Source organism: Pseudophryne corroboree, chromosome 4, assembly GCF_028390025.1.
Source record: "Pseudophryne corroboree isolate aPseCor3 chromosome 4, aPseCor3.hap2, whole genome shotgun sequence".
Classification (NCBI taxonomy): domain Eukaryota; kingdom Metazoa; phylum Chordata; class Amphibia; order Anura; family Myobatrachidae; genus Pseudophryne; species Pseudophryne corroboree.
Genome location: NC_086447.1, coordinates 932,341,240 through 932,356,765, shown reverse-complemented (window position 1 = coordinate 932,356,765; position 15,526 = coordinate 932,341,240). Strand labels below are relative to the sequence as shown.

The following is a 15,526-nucleotide window of genomic DNA, read 5'->3' as shown; positions in this document are numbered from 1 at the left end:
GGTTTTGGGTCTGGGACTCGGGGTCGACAGTGTCTAGGTCGACAGTGACTAGGTCGACACAGGAAATGGGTCGACGCGGCCATTAGGTCGACATGAACAGGGTCAATGTGGAAAAAGATCGACATGTTTTTATATGTTTTTGTGGTGTCGTTTTCTTTGTAAAGTGACGGGGAATCCCAATTAGTGCACCGTGTCTTCTCGTATGGCTCGCTTCGCTCAGCACAGATTACCGTTCCCAATTGTAGTCCACGTGGATCGTAAAGTATGAAAAAATGGGGGGGGGGGGGGGAATGGTCGTGTCGACCTATTTCCCGTGTCGGCCTAGTCAATGTCGACCAATAGGTGTCGACTTAATGTGTGTTGACCTAGAGTCCGGATACCGACTTTGGCGGCCCTGTAATGAGCCATCTGGTACAGTAACACCTTCACTCAGCCTCTCACGTTCTCCTCACGTTCTCCAGGAACAAGGCTTCGGGGTATGTAGTACAGATTGCTGAGTACATGATAACAGAAGCTGTGCAGACCCTCAGGGACCCTCCTCATCCTCATTGTCTGTGTTCTGTAGTATCAGCACGGAGCTCTCTTGTTTTATCTTGGGAAAAATGAGTCGCTGGTTGTAAGATTCCCTGACATAAACAAAACGGGCCGAGGCGCAGTCACGCCGGGTTTATAGTAAAGGTTTCATTTTGTCCGATGCTTTAAAAATATTTCACCATAACACAAAAAAATATATATTCACGTACTGTATGTTGAGTCTTCCTATTTGTCCTGCACACCCACACTGAGGGGCGCGTCCAATCCCAGACATAGGGGGTCATTCCGAGTTGATCGCTCACTACCTAGTTTTAGCAGCCGTGCAAATGCTATGCCGCCGCCCACTGGGGAGTGTATTTTAGCTTAGCAGAGGTGCGAACGCATGTGCAGTCGAGCCCTGCAAAAACTGTTTGGGCAATTTCAGAGTAGCTCTGAACCTAATCAGCGCTTGCGATCACTTCAGCCTATGCCTGTCCGGATTTGACGTCATACACCCGCCCAGACACGCCTGCGTTTTTTCAGACACTCCCTGAAAACGGTCAGTTGACACCCAGAAACGCCCCCTTCCTGTCAATCTTCTAGCGGCCGCCAGTGCGAAGGAAAACTTCGCTAGAGCCTGAGCACAACCACAAAGGGCTTTTTACCCGTACGTCACGCGTGCGCATTGCGGGGCATACACATGCGCTGAAATGCTGTTTTTTCACCTGATCGCTGCGCTGCGAAAATCGGCAGCGAGCGATCAACTCGGAATGACCCCCACACAGGGCTATATTTTGTTAGCAGACCAATAAAGTTAGCAATTGGGTAAAACCATGGGGGCAATTCAGACCTGGGGGGGGGGGGGGGGGGCAGATGTAACATGTGCAGAGAGAGTTAGATTTGGGTGGGTTATTTTGTTTCTGTGCAGGGTAAATACTGGCTGCTTTATTTTTACACTGCAATTTAGATTTCAGTTTGAATACATCCCACCCAAATCTAGGGGGTAATTCAGACCTGATCGTAGATGTGCGAAAAAACGCACGTCGTTTACCATCAAATTCTTTGACATGTGGGGGGACGGCCAGCACAGGGCTAGTCCGCCCCGCATGCCGTGTGCAGCCCCCCTACAGACATGTGAAAGCATCGCACGGCGGCCATGCTTTCCCATGTTTTCGAGAGCCCTCCGAGTGCGCAGCCTAGCTGCGAAGGCAGGCGGCTAGCCACCATGTTAAGGGTTGCAGCGGCTGCGTGTGATGTCACGCAGCCACCGCGACCCGCCCCAGCAACGGTTCAGATACACCTCTGTTGTCCGGACCGCACCCCTTAAACAGAGCGTCAACTAGAGATGAGCGCCTGAAATTTTTCGGGTTTTGTGTTTTGGTTTTGGGTTCGGTTCCGCGGCCGTGTTTTGGGTTCGAACGCGTTTTGGCAAAACCTCACCGAATTTTTTTTGTCGGATTCGGGTGTGTTTTGGATTCGGGTGTTTTTTTCAAAAAACACTAAAAAACAGCTTAAATCATAGAATTTGGGGGTCATTTTGATCCCAAAGTATTATTAACCTCAATAACCACAATTTCCACTCATTTTCAGTCTATTCTGAATACCTCACACCTCACAATATTATTTTTAGTCCTAAAATTTGCACCGAGGTCGCTGGATGACTAAGCTAAGCGACCCAAGTGGCCGACACAAACACCTGGCCCATCTAGGAGTGGCACTGCAGTGTCACGCAGGATGTCCCTTCCAAAAAACCCTCCCCAAACAGCACATGACGCAAAGAAAAAAAGAGGCGCAATGAGGTAGCTGTGTGAGTAAGATTAGCGACCCTAGTGGCCGACACAAACACCGGGCCCATCTAGGAGTGGCACTGCAGTGTCACGCAGGATGGCCCTTCCAAAAAACCCTCCCCAAACAGCACATGACGCAAAGAAAAAAAGAGGCGCAATGAGGTAGCTGTGTGAGAAAGATAAGCGACCCTAGTGGCCGACACAAACACCGGGCCCATTTAGGAGTGGCACTGCAGTGTCACGTAGGATGTCCCTTCCAAAAAACCCTCCCCAAACAGCACATGACGCAAAGAAAAAGAGATAGTATACTCGTAACTAGTATGTATGTATAAAGAAAGAAAAAAAAACCACGGTTAGGTGGTATATACAATTATGGACGGGCTGCCGAGTGCCGACACAGAGGTAGCCACAGCCGTGAACTACCGCACTGTACTGTGTCTGCTGCTAATATAGACTGGTTGATAAAGAGATAGTATACTCGTAACTAGTATGTATGTATAAAGAAAGAAAAAAAAACCACGGTTAGGTGGTATATACAATTATGGACGGGCTGCCGAGTGCCGACACAGAGGTAGCCACAGCCGTGAACTACCGCACTGTACTGTGTCTGCTGCTAATATATAGACTGGTTGATAAAGAGATAGTATACTCGTAACTAGTATGTATGTATAAAGAAAGAAAAAAAAACCACGGTTAGGTGGTATATACAATTATGGACGGGCTGCCGAGTGCCGACACAGAGGTAGCCACAGCCGTGAACTACCGCACTGTACTGTGTCTGCTGCTAATATAGACTGGTTGATAAAGAGATAGTATACTCGTAACTAGTATGTATGTATAAAGAAAGAAAAAAAAACCACGGTTAGGTGGTATATACAATTATGGACGGGCTGCCGAGTGCCGACACAGAGGTAGCCACAGCCGTGAACTACCGCACTGTACTGTGTCTGCTGCTAATATATAGACTGGTTGATAAAGAGATAGTATACTCGTAACTAGTATGTATGTATAAAGAAAGAAAAAAAAACCACGGTTAGGTGGTATATACAATTATGGACGGGCTGCCGAGTGCCGACACAGAGGTAGCCACAGCCGTGAACTACCGCACTGTACTGTGTCTGCTGCTAATATAGACTGGTTGATAAAGAGATAGTATACTACTAATATTATATATACTGGTGGTCAGGTCACTGGTCACTAGTCACACTGGCAGTGGCACTCCTGCAGCAAAAGTGTGCACTGTTTAATTTTAATATAATATTATGTACTCCTGGCTCCTGCTATAACCTATAACTGGCACTGCAGTAGTGCTCCCCAGTCTCCCCCACAATTATAAGCTGTGTGAGCTGAGCAGTCAGACAGATATATAATATATATATAGATGATGCAGCACACTGGCCTGAGCCTGAGCAGTGCACACAGATATGGTATGTGACTGACTGAGTCACTGTGTGTATCGCTTTTTTCAGGCAGAGAACGGATATATTAAATAAACTGCACTGTGTGTCTGGTGGTCACTCACTATATAATATATTATGTACTCCTGGCTCCTGCTATAACCTATAACTGGCACTGCAGTAGTGCTCCCCAGTCTCCCCCACAATTATAAGCTGTGTGAGCTGAGCAGTCAGACAGGTCAGATATATATAATATTATATATAGATAATAGATGATGCAGCACACTGGCCTGAGCCTGAGCAGTGCACACAGATATGGTATGTGACTGAGTCACTGTGTGCTGTGTATCGCTTTTTTCAGGCAGAGAACGGATTATAAATAAAAGTGGTGGTCACTGGTCACTATCAGCAAAACTCTGCACTGTACACTACTGAGTACTCCTAATGCTCCCCAAAATTAGTAAATCAAGTGTCTCTCTAATCTATTCTAATTCTAAACGGAGAGGACGCCAGCCACGTCCTCTCCCTATCAATCTCAATGCACGTGTGAAAATGGCGGCGACGCGCGGCTCCTTATATAGAATCCGAGTCTCGCGATAGAATCCGAGCCTCGCGAGAATCCGACAGCGTCATGATGACGTTCGGGCGCGCTCGGGTTAACCGAGCAAGGCGGGAAGATCCGAGTCGCTCGGACCCGTGAAAAAAAACATGAAGTTCTGGCGGGTTCGGATTCAGAGAAACCGAACCCGCTCATCTCTAGCGTCAACGGCCACGAAATGCGTCGTCAACACCTCGTTTTCCGCCCCCCCCCCCTCCAGGTCTTAAACTGCGTTGCGAAGATAATGCAGTTTAGGACATTGCACATGTGCTTACCTGCGTACACGCATGTGCAGATGTGCAAAAATCTCTTCATAGCGATTGTCACACATCAGCGATGGGGTCTGAATCAGGCCAACATGGTTTTGCCCAATTGCTAACTTTTTTGGTCTGCTAACAAACCTGAATAACCCCCATTACCTGCAGTGTTGGCCACATGCAGGAGCAGCCATTATAACATATAGGCACACTGGGGAGCTGCCCCACGATTTTAGGGGTCTTTGAGCAGGGGTGGGTTGGTGCTTCCAGATCTTCTTTTGGGAGGCGGGTAGAGAACGCTGTCCACCCTCTCTGACTTACACACAATCAGAGCGCAGCATTCTCTACCAACCTGCCTATCAGCCTGCAGCCAGACAGTGAATGGCTGTCAACATGCCGATTGCTGGAGGGCTTAAGCTATCCACCAATCAGAGTGCTGGCAGCCATTCACTGTATGGAAGCATGTGGAGAGACGGTGCAGGACCACAGGAGGGGTAAGTTATAATTTATATATATATATATATATATATATATATATATATATGTATTTCCATTGATGGGTGGGTAGGGGCCCAGTGCTGATGGGTGGGTAGGGGCCCAGTGCTGATGGGTGAGTAGGGTCCCAGTGCTGATGGGTGGGTAAGGGCCCAGTGCTGATGGGTAAGTAGGGGCCCAGTGCTGGTGGGTGGGTAGGGGCCCAGTGCTGATGGGTGAGTAGGGGCCCAGTGCTGATGGTGGGTAGGGGACCAGTGCTGATGGGTGTGTTGGGGCCCAGTGCTGATGGGTGGGTAGGGGCCCAGTGCTGATGGGTGGGTAGGGGCCCAGTGCTGATGGGTGAACAGGGGCCCAGTGCTGATGGGTGGGTAGGGGCCCAGTGCTGATGGGTGGGTAAGGGCCCAGTGCTGATGGGTGAGTAGGGGCCCAGTGCTGATGGGTGGGTAGGGGCCCAGTGCTGATGGGTGAGTAGGGGCCCAGTGCTGATGGGTGGGTAGGGGCCCAGTGCTGATGGGTGAGTAGGGGCCCAGTGATGATGGGTGAGTAGGGGCCCAGTGCTGATGGGTGAGTAGGGGCCCAGTGATGATGGGTGGGTAGGGGCCCAGTGCTGATGGGTGGGTAGGGGCCCAGTGCTGATGGGTGAGTAGGGGCCCAGTGCTGATGGGTGAGTAGGGGCCCAGTGCTGATGAGTGGGTAGGGGCCCAGTGCTGATGGGTGGGTAGGGGCCCAGTGCTGATGGGTGAGTAGGGGCCCAGTGCTGATGGGTGGGTAGGGGCCCAGTGCTGATGGGTGGGTAGGGGCCCAGTGCTGATGGGTGGGTAGGTGCCCAGTGCTGATGGGTGAGTAGGGGCCAAGTGCTAATGGGTGGGTAGGGGCCCAGTGCTGATGGGTGGGTAGGGTCCCAGTGCTGATGGGTGAGTAGGGGCCCTGATGGGTAGGTAGGGGCCCAGTGCTGATGGGAGAGTAGGGGCCCAGTGCTGATGGTTGGGTAGGGGCCCAGTGCTGATGGGTGAGTAGGGGCCCTGTGCTGATGGGTGGGAAGGGGCCCACTACTGATGGGTGGGTAGGGGCCTAGTGCTGATGGGTGAGTAGAGGCCCAGTGCTGATGGGTGAGAAGGGGCCCAGTGCTGATGGGTGGGTAGGGGCCCAGTGCTGATGGGTGAGTAGGGGCCCAGTGCTGATGGGTGGGTAGGGGCCCAGTGTATTGCTTTGCTCAGGGCCTGGAATGCTGTTTACCCTGCATGTAAAACAATAAATGTATTTGCACAATCCTTGATGACTTTTCATTTCTCCTCCCTGGGGCTGGGCTCTTCCCATCATTAATCCCTGCCCCCATCATGGCAAAATGCTGCCAATCACAGGTCCACCCAGAGGGGCAATCATTTAAAAGACAAGACCCTGCATTTTGTTTTTTGCCTTTTAAATTATTGCCACTTTTTAAACATCCGGCATGCCGGGAACTCGCCAATGCCAGCGTCTGGCCGGCAATTACATTTACCCCACAGACTGTAAGCTCACTCTTCACATAAAATGAAGCCTATAACCCATCCTGCGGCTTATTACTGACACTGCCGGGTTCAGAAAGGCGTCCGCGCGCAGTAAATAATATTTTGTGTGTCACATAAGGCAAGGAGCTGCTGTTGCCGTGTTTATATGGCCGCGCAGACTAATGGACACGGAAGGTGACAGGGCTAGGTAATGTCTTTCACCTACTGATTGCACGTTTCCTTATCATGCTTCCAACATCAGTGTTTAATCGCTTCCTGCCTGGCTGTCGTCTCACCAAGAGATATCCTACGCCCGCTGTGTTGTTCAGAGGCGATAAACCTTTCAGCACGTTTATTAGGCTAGAAATGCAGGACAAGATATGAACTCATCTCAGGGTGTGCAGGACATAGCAGGGTGGTGCACATGTTGTTTCACTTAATTCAGGGGTGAATAGTACAACACGATGAAACGCGTTACCTAGATTGCCTCGGAGACAGATAGGTGAAATCATCACAAATGTGTATGTGTATATATATATATATATATATATATACACTGCTCAAAAAAATAAAGGGAACACTTAACACAATGTAACTCCAAGTCAATCACACTTCTGTGAAATCAAACTGTCCACTTAGGAAGCAACACTGATTGACAATCAATTTCACATGCTGTTGTGCAAATGGAATAGACAACAGGTGGGAATTATAGGCAATTAGCAAGACACCCCCAATAAAGGAGTTGTTCTGCAGGTGGTGACCACAGACCACTTCTCAGCTCCTATGCTTTCTGGCTGATGTTTTGGTCACTTTTGAAAGCTGGCGGTGCTTTCACTCTAGTGGTAACATGAGACGGAGTCTACAGCCCACACAAGTGGCTCAGGTAGTGCAGCTCATCTAGGATGGCACATCAATGTGAGCTGTGGCAAGAAGGTTTGCTGTGTCTGTCAGCGTAGTGTCCAGAGCATGGAGGCACTACCAGGAGACAGGCCAGTACATCAGGAGACGTGGAGGAGGCCGTAGGAGGGCAACAACCCAGCAGCAGGACCGCTACCTCCGCCTTTGTGCAAGGAGGAACAGGAGGAGCACTGCCAGAGCCCTGCAAAATGACCTCCAGCAAGCCACAAATGTGCATGTGTCTACTCAAACGATCAGAAACAGACTCCATGAGGGTGGTATGAGGGCCCGACGTCCACAGGTGGGGGTTGTGCTTACAGCCCAACACCGTGCAGGACATTTGGCATTTGCCAGAGAACACCAAGATTGGCAAATTCACCACTGGCACCCTGTGCTCTTCACAGATGAAAGCAGGTTCTCACTGAGCACATGTGACAGACGTGACAGAGTCTGGAGACGCCAAGGAGAACATTCTGCTGCCTGCAACATCCTCCAGCATGACCGGTTTGGCAGTGGGTCAGTAATGGTGTGGGGTGGCATTTCTTTGGGGGCCACACAGCCCTCCATGTGCTCGCCAGAGGTAGCCTGACTGCCATTAGGTACCGAGATGAGATCCTCAGACCCCTTGTGAGACCATATGCTGGTGCGGTTGGCCCTGGGTTCCTCCTAATGCAAGACAATGCTAGACCTCATGTGGCTGGAGTGTGTCAGCAGTTCCTGCAAGACGAAGGCATTGATGCTATGGACTGGCCCGCCCGTTCCCCAGACCTGAATCCAGTTGAGCACATCTGGGACATCATGTCTCGCTCCATCCACCAACGCCGCGTTGCACCACAGACTGTCCAGGAGTTGGCGGATGCTTTAGTCCAGGTCTGGGAGGAGATCCCTCAGGAAACCATCCGCCACCTCACCAGGAGCATGCCCAGGCGTTGTAGGGAGGTCATACAGGCACGTGGAGGCCACACACACTACTGAGCCTCATTTTGACTTGTTTTAAGGATATTACATCAAAGTTGGATCAGCCTGTAGTGTGTTTTTCCACTTTAATTTTGAGTGTGACTCCAAATCCAGACCTCCATGGGTTAATAAATTTGATTTCCATTGATAATTTTTGTGTGATTTTGTTGTCAGCACATTCAACTATGTAAAGAACAAAGTATTTAATAAGAATATTTCATTCATTCAGATCTAGGATGTGTTATTTTAGTGTTCCCTTTATTTGTTTGAGCAGTGTATTTTAAAGCCCCAGGAATGTTTTATTGGCTCTGCTGAGCGCTTTTGCTTTTGCAAAAAGCCGGATATGGGGTCCTGGGATTGAATGTGAGAAGAGAGGGCGGGTTCTAAATCCATTTAGGCCCAGTTTGGGTCTATGGGCTATTAGCCTCAAAGAAGGCTAATTAGGGCTGTCAGCTGTAGGTGTGTGTTAAAAAGGCTATCAGCCTGATAACTTCTCTCTCACACTGCCTGGGGAACAGGAGAGACTATGGACTCTCAGTGACAGAAACCCGCTGTTGAACCCCAGTGAGCTGTGCTTGGTAAAAACTTCTTGTATCTTATTTAGTGAGTGAGGAATTATCCTGTGTTTAGTTAGTGCCGGACGTAAGATATTTTTTTGATGTTTAATTCTATTTTTCTCCAAAATAAAACTGGTTGAAGTCAATTGCACCAAACCAATGGACTTGTGTGATCTCTCTCTGTCATCCAGCTCAAGAGATGGTACCTGTTGCCCTGACCCTCTTACTATATATATATATATATATATATATATATATATATACAGTATATAGGTAACAAACTGGGGCAAATATACCTGCCTTCCACCCCTGCCTGGGGCAGATATACCTTCCTTCCATCACTATTCCAGTGATAGTAATGTTAGTACCAACATTATTAGTGAACTATGATGGTCACAGTCCTAGAATTAATGTATCTTTACCGTGTCGCTCTCTTCCCGCAGCCTTGTATCCGGGGTCTTCCTGCTCGCTGTCAACTCAGTTCATCATTCAAGACCACATGGCGACACACTACAGGAGGCTGAGTTCTGCCAAAGGTATTTACGGGCTGCCGTATATATTCTACATAAAGCTCATTTCACTATTACTGTGTAACATCTTCTTGGGGATTGTGATCAGGATCAGACAATGCATTAATAATGAGCGTTCTCTGTCGTACTGTTATTGCAGTCTGCGTGATCATCTGTAACTTATACAGCACCGACCCATTACCCAGGGCTTATTATAATCAGTCACATCAATCCCTGAGTCACCGGAGCTTACAGTCTCCCTGCCGTGCATTGTAACACCAGCGAGATGGCGAATCAATGGGAATCTGCAACGTGGGGCGTCACCATATAATGATTCAGAATCTATGTGATGTATTCTCATTCTCCCTCAGTTGTCTAATAATAAATTTAAGCTCTTACTTTGTCCACGTGCACCGGCGTCAGTTACTTTGTCCGCGTGCACCGGCGTCAGTTACTTTGTCCGCGTGCACCGGCGTCAGTTACTTTGTCCGCGTGCACCGGCGTCAGTTACTTTGTCCGCGTGCACCGGCGTCAGTTACTTTGTCCGCGTGCACCAGCGTCAGTTACTTTGTCCGCGTGCACCGGCGTCAGTTACTTTGTCTGCATGCACCAGCGTCAGTTACTTTGTCCGCGTGCACCGGCGTCAGTTACTTTGTCCGCATGCACCGGCGTCAGTTACTTTGTCCGCGTGCACCGGCGTCAGTTACTTTGTCCGCGTGCACCGGCGTCAGTTACTTTGTCTGCATGCACCAGCGTCAGTTACTTTGTCTGCATGCACCAGCGTCAGTTACTTTGTCCGCGTGCACCGGCGTCAGTTACTTTGTCCGCGTGCACCGGCGTCAGTTACTTTGTCCGCGTGCACCGGCGTCAGTTACTTTGTCCGCGTGCACAGGCGTCAGTTACTTTGTCCGCGTGCACAGGCGTCAGTTACTTTGTCCGCGTGCACCGGCGTCAGTTACTTTGTCCGCGTGCACCGGCGTCAGTTACTTTGTCCGCGTGCACAGGCGTCAGTTACTTTGTCCGCGTGCACAGGCGTCAGTTACTTTGTCCGCGTGCACAGGCGTCCGGGTCCTCGGGGGCTTACCAGTAGTACCTCAGGTACATGGAGAGCCAACAGGCTTCATTGTAGTTGTATCTGGCAGCACGACGTGGTGAGGGCAGAGGACGGCAGGTAAGGTTCCCAGTTGGGGTGGATGCTATGTATATTCATGTCTCCTGATCGTCTGTGTACACCCTGCCCCCGTTATAGATATGCCACTTCTCCTAATAAAGCCGGCCCTGCTGAGATATCGAGATACAGACCAGTTGTGTGTTCTGCATGACGGCTACAAGGCCTCCCTACAGACACCGGCAGCTCGGTGCAGGATGCAGACACAGGCAGCTAGGTGCAGGACGCAGACGAGGGCAGCTGGGTGCAGGACGCAGACACAGGCAGCTGGGTGCAGGGTGCAGACACAGGCAGCTTGGTGCAGGACGCAGACACGGGCAGCTGGGTGCAGGGTGCAGACACAGGCAGCTTGGTGCAGGACACAGACACAGGCAGCTGGGTGCAGGACGCAGACACAGGCAGCTAGGTGCAGGACGCAGACACAGGCAGCTGGGTGCAGGATGCAGACACAGGCAGCTAGGTGCAGGACGCAGACACGGGCAGCTGGGTGCAGGACGCAGACACGGGCAGCTGGGTGCAGGACGCAGACACGGGCAGCTGGGTGCAGGACGCAGACACGGGCAGCTGGGTGCAGGACGCAGACACGGGCAGCTGGGTGCAGGGTGCAGACACAGGCAGCTTGGTGCAGGACGCAGACACAGGCAGCTGGGTGCAGGACGCAGACACGGGCAGCTGGGTGCAGGATGCAGACACAGGCAGCTCGGTGCAGGACGCAGACACGGGCAGCTCGGTGCAGGACGCAGACAAGGGCAGCTGGGTGCAGGACGCAGACACAGGCAGCTCGGTGCAGGATGCAGACACAGGCAGCTCGGTGCAGGACGCAGACACGGGCAGCTGGGTGCAGGACGCAGACACGGGCAGCTCGGTGCGGGCCGCAGACACGGGCAGCTAGATGCGGGCCGCAGACACGGGCAGCTGGATGCAGGATGCAGACACAGGCAGCTAGGTGCGGGCCGCAGACACGGGCAGCTGGGTGCGGGCCGCAGACACGGGCAGCTGGGTGCAGGACGCAGACACGGGCAGCTAGGTGCGGGACGCAGACACGGGCAGCTGGGTGCAGGACGCAGACACGGGCAGCTCGGTGCAGGACGCAGACAAGGGCAGCTGGGTGCAGGACGCAGACACAGGCAGCTCGGTGCAGGATGCAGACACAGGCAGCTCGGTGCAGGACGCAGACACGGGCAGCTGGGTGCAGGACGCAGACACGGGCAGCTCGGTGCGGGCCGCAGACACGGGCAGCTAGATGCGGGCCGCAGACACGGGCAGCTGGATGCAGGATGCAGACACAGGCAGCTAGGTGCGGGCCGCAGACACGGGCAGCTGGGTGCGGGCCGCAGACACGGGCAGCTGGGTGCAGGACGCAGACACGGGCAGCTAGGTGCGGGACGCAGACACGGGCAGCTGGGTGCAGGACGCAGACACGGGCAGCTCGGTGCGGGCCGCAGACACGGGCAGCTAGGTGCGGGCCGCAGACACGGGCAGCTGGGTGCAGGACGCAGACACGGGCAGCTCGGTGCGGGCCGCAGACACGGGCAGCTAGGTGCGGGCCGCAGACACGGGCAGCTGGGTGCAGGACGCAGACAAGGGCAGCTGGGTGCAGGACGCAGACACAGGCAGCTCGGTGCGGGCCGCAGACACGGGCAGCTGGGTGCAGGACGCAGACACAGGCAGCTGGGTGCAGGACGCAGACACAGGCAGCTCGGTGCGGGCCGCAGACACGGGCAGCTGGGTGCAGGACGCAGACACGGGCAGCTGGGTGCAGGACGCAGACACAGGCATACAGTATGTAATAGGGTTCGCGTTTGCCGGAGGTGCAGGATGCTGGACGATCTCTGAGGGTTTTTTTAAAGCGGCAATCATTTACAAGCCAAAAACGCTCCTGCAGGCCCCAGACTGTTACTTTTCTCTGACGTCCTAGTGGATGCTGGGGACTCCGTCAGGACCATGGGGAATAGCGGCTCCGCAGGAGACAGGGCACAAAAGTAAAAGCTTTAGGATCAGGTGGTGTGCACTGGCTCCTCCCCCTATGACCCTCCTCCAAGCCTCAGTTAGATTTCTGTTAGATTTTTGTGCCCGGCCGAGAAGGGTGCAATCTAGGTGGCTCTCCTAAAGAGCTGCTTAGAGTAAAAGTTTTGTTAGGTTTTTTATTTTCAGTGAGTCCTGCTGGCAACAGGCTCACTGCATCGAGGGACTTAGGGGAGAGAAGTGAACTCACCTGCGTGCAGGATGGATTGGCTTCTTAGGCTACTGGACACCATTAGCTCCAGAGGGAGTCGGAACACAGGTCTCACCCTGGGGTTCGTCCCGGAGCCGCGCCGCCGACCCCCTTGCAGATGCCGAAAAGTGAAGAGGTCCAGAAACCGGCGGCAGAAGACTTTTCAGTCTTCATAAGGTAGCGCACAGCACTGCAGCTGTGCGCCATTGTTGTCAGCACACTTCATAGCAGCGGTCACTGAGGGTGCAGGGCGCTGGGGGGGGCGCCCTGGGCAGCAATGATAGTACCTTATTCTGGCTAAAAATACATCACATATAGCCCCTGGGGGCTATATGGATGTATTTAACCCCTGCCAGGTCTCAGAAAAACGGGAGAAGAAGCCCGCCGAAAAGGGGGCGGGGCCTATTCTCCTCAGCACACAGCGCCATTTTCCCTCACAGAAATGCTGGTGGGAAGGCTCCCAGGCTCTCCCCTGCACTGCACTACAGAAACAGGGTTAAAACAGAGAGGGGGGGCACTTATTTGGCGATATGACTATATATATTAAAATGCTATAAGGGAAAAACACTTATATAAAGGTTGTCCCTGTATAATTATAGCGTTTTTGGTGTGTGCTGGCAAACTCTCCCTCTGTCTCCCCAAAGGGCTAGTGGGGTCCTGTCCTCTATCAGAGCATTCCCTGTGTGTGTGCTGTGTGTCGGTACGTGTGTGTCGACATGTATGAGGACGATGTTGGTGAGGATGCGGAGCAATTGCCTGTAATGGTGATGTCACTCTCTAGGGAGTCGACACCGGAATGGATGGCTTATTTAAGGAATTACGTGATAATGTCAACACGCTGCAAGGTCGGTTGACGACATGAGACGGCCGGCAAACCAATTAGTACCTGTCCAGGCGTCTCAAACACCGTCAGGGGCGTTAAAACGTTCTTTTACCTCAGTCGGTCGACACAGACACAGACACGGACACTGACTCCAGTGTCGACGGTGAAGAAACAAACGTATTTTCCTTTAGGGCCACACGTTACTTGTTAAGGGCAATGAAGGAGGTGTTACATATTTCTGATACTACAAGTACCACAAAAAAGGGTATTATGTGGAGTGTGAAAAAACTACCTGTAGTTTTTCCTGAATCAGATAAATTAAATGAAGTGTGTGATGATGCGTGGGTTTCCCCCGATAGAAAATTATTGGCGGTATACCCTTTCCCGCCAGAAGTTAGGGCGCGTTGGGAAACACCCCTTAGGGTGGATAAGGCGCTCACACGCTTATCAAAACAAGTGGCGGTACCGTCTCCAGATAGGGCCGCCCTCAAGGAGCCAGCTGATAGGAGGCTGAAAAATATCCTAAAAAGTATATACACACATACTGGTGTTATACTGCGACCAGCGATCGCCTCAGCCTGGATGTGCAGCGCTGGGGTGGCTTGGTCGGATTCCCTGACTGAAAATATTGATACCCTTGACAGGGACAGTATTTTATTGACTATAGAGCATTTAAAGGATGCATTTCTATATATGCGAGATGCACAGAGGGATATTTGCACTCTGGCATCAAGAGTAAGTGCGATGTCCATATCTGCCAGAAGTTGTTTATGGACACGACAGTGGTCAGGTGATGCAGATTCCAAACGGCACATGGAAGTATTGCCGTATAAAGGAGAAAAAGACAACGTCTTTTCAGCCTCAGTCCTTTCGTCCCCATAAGGGCAAGCGGGCAAAAGGCCAGTCATATCTGCCATAGGATAGAGGAAAGGGAAGAAGACTGCAGCAGGCAGCCCATTCCCAGAAACAGAAGCCCTCCACCGCTTCTGCCAAGTCCTCAGCATGACGCTGGGGCCGTACAAGCGGACTCAGGTGCGGTGGGGGGGGTCGTCTCAAGAGTTTCAGCACGCAGTGGGCTCACTCGCAAGTGGACCCCTGGATCCTACAAGTAGTATCCCAGGGGTACAGATTGGAAATTCGAGACGTCTCCCCCTCGCAGGTTCCTGAAGTCTGCTTTACCAACGTCTCCCTCCGACAGGGAGGCAGTAGTGGAAACAATTCACAAGCTGTATTCCCAGCAGGTGATAATCAAAGTACCCCTCCTACAACAAGGAAAGGGGTATTATTCCACACTATATTGTGGTACTGAAGCCAGACGGCTCGGTGAGACCTATTCTAAATCTGAAATAGTTGAACACTTACATACAAAGGTTCAAATCAAGATGGAGTCACTCAGAGCAGTGATAGCGAACCAGGAAGAAGGGGACTATATGGTGTCCCGGGACATCAGGGATGCTTACCTCCATGTCCCAATTTGCCCTTCTCACCAAGGGTACCTCAGGTTCGTGGTACAGAACTGTCACTATCAGTTTCAGACGCTGCCGGTTGGATTGTCCACGGCACCCCGGGTCCTTACCAAGGTAATGGCCGAAATGATGATTCTTCTTCAAAGAAAATGGACGATCTCCTGATAGGGGCAAGGTCCAGAGAACAGTTGGAGGTCGGAGTAGCACTATCTCAAGTAGTTCTACGACAGCACGGGTGGATTCTAAATATTCCAAAACCGCAGCTGTTTCCGACGACACGTCTGCTGTTCCTAGGGATGATTCTGGACACAGTCCAGAAAAAGGTGTTTCTCCCGGAGAAGAAAGCCAGGGAGTTATCCGAGCTAGTCAGGAACCTCCTAAAACCAGGAAAAGTGTCAGT

At 51.8% G+C, this 15,526-nt stretch overlaps 1 protein-coding gene across 12 annotated transcripts in view; it reads left to right on the top strand.

Annotated features, from left to right (window-relative positions):
* The window catches only part of LOC134910737 (spermatogenesis-associated protein 7-like), a 402,706-nt gene that overhangs the window by 195,823 nt on the left and 191,357 nt on the right, over positions 1 to 15,526 (top strand). For all 12 annotated transcript variants that reach the window (XR_010176279.1, XM_063919092.1, XM_063919087.1 and 9 more), the window contains one exon: positions 9,389 to 9,481. Coding sequence is in view for 11 of the 12 variants with exons in the window: in XM_063919087.1 (XP_063775157.1) it covers positions 9,389 to 9,481 (93 nt within the window). In the remaining variant the exon portion in view is untranslated. The remainder of the gene's footprint in view (positions 1 to 9,388; positions 9,482 to 15,526) is intronic.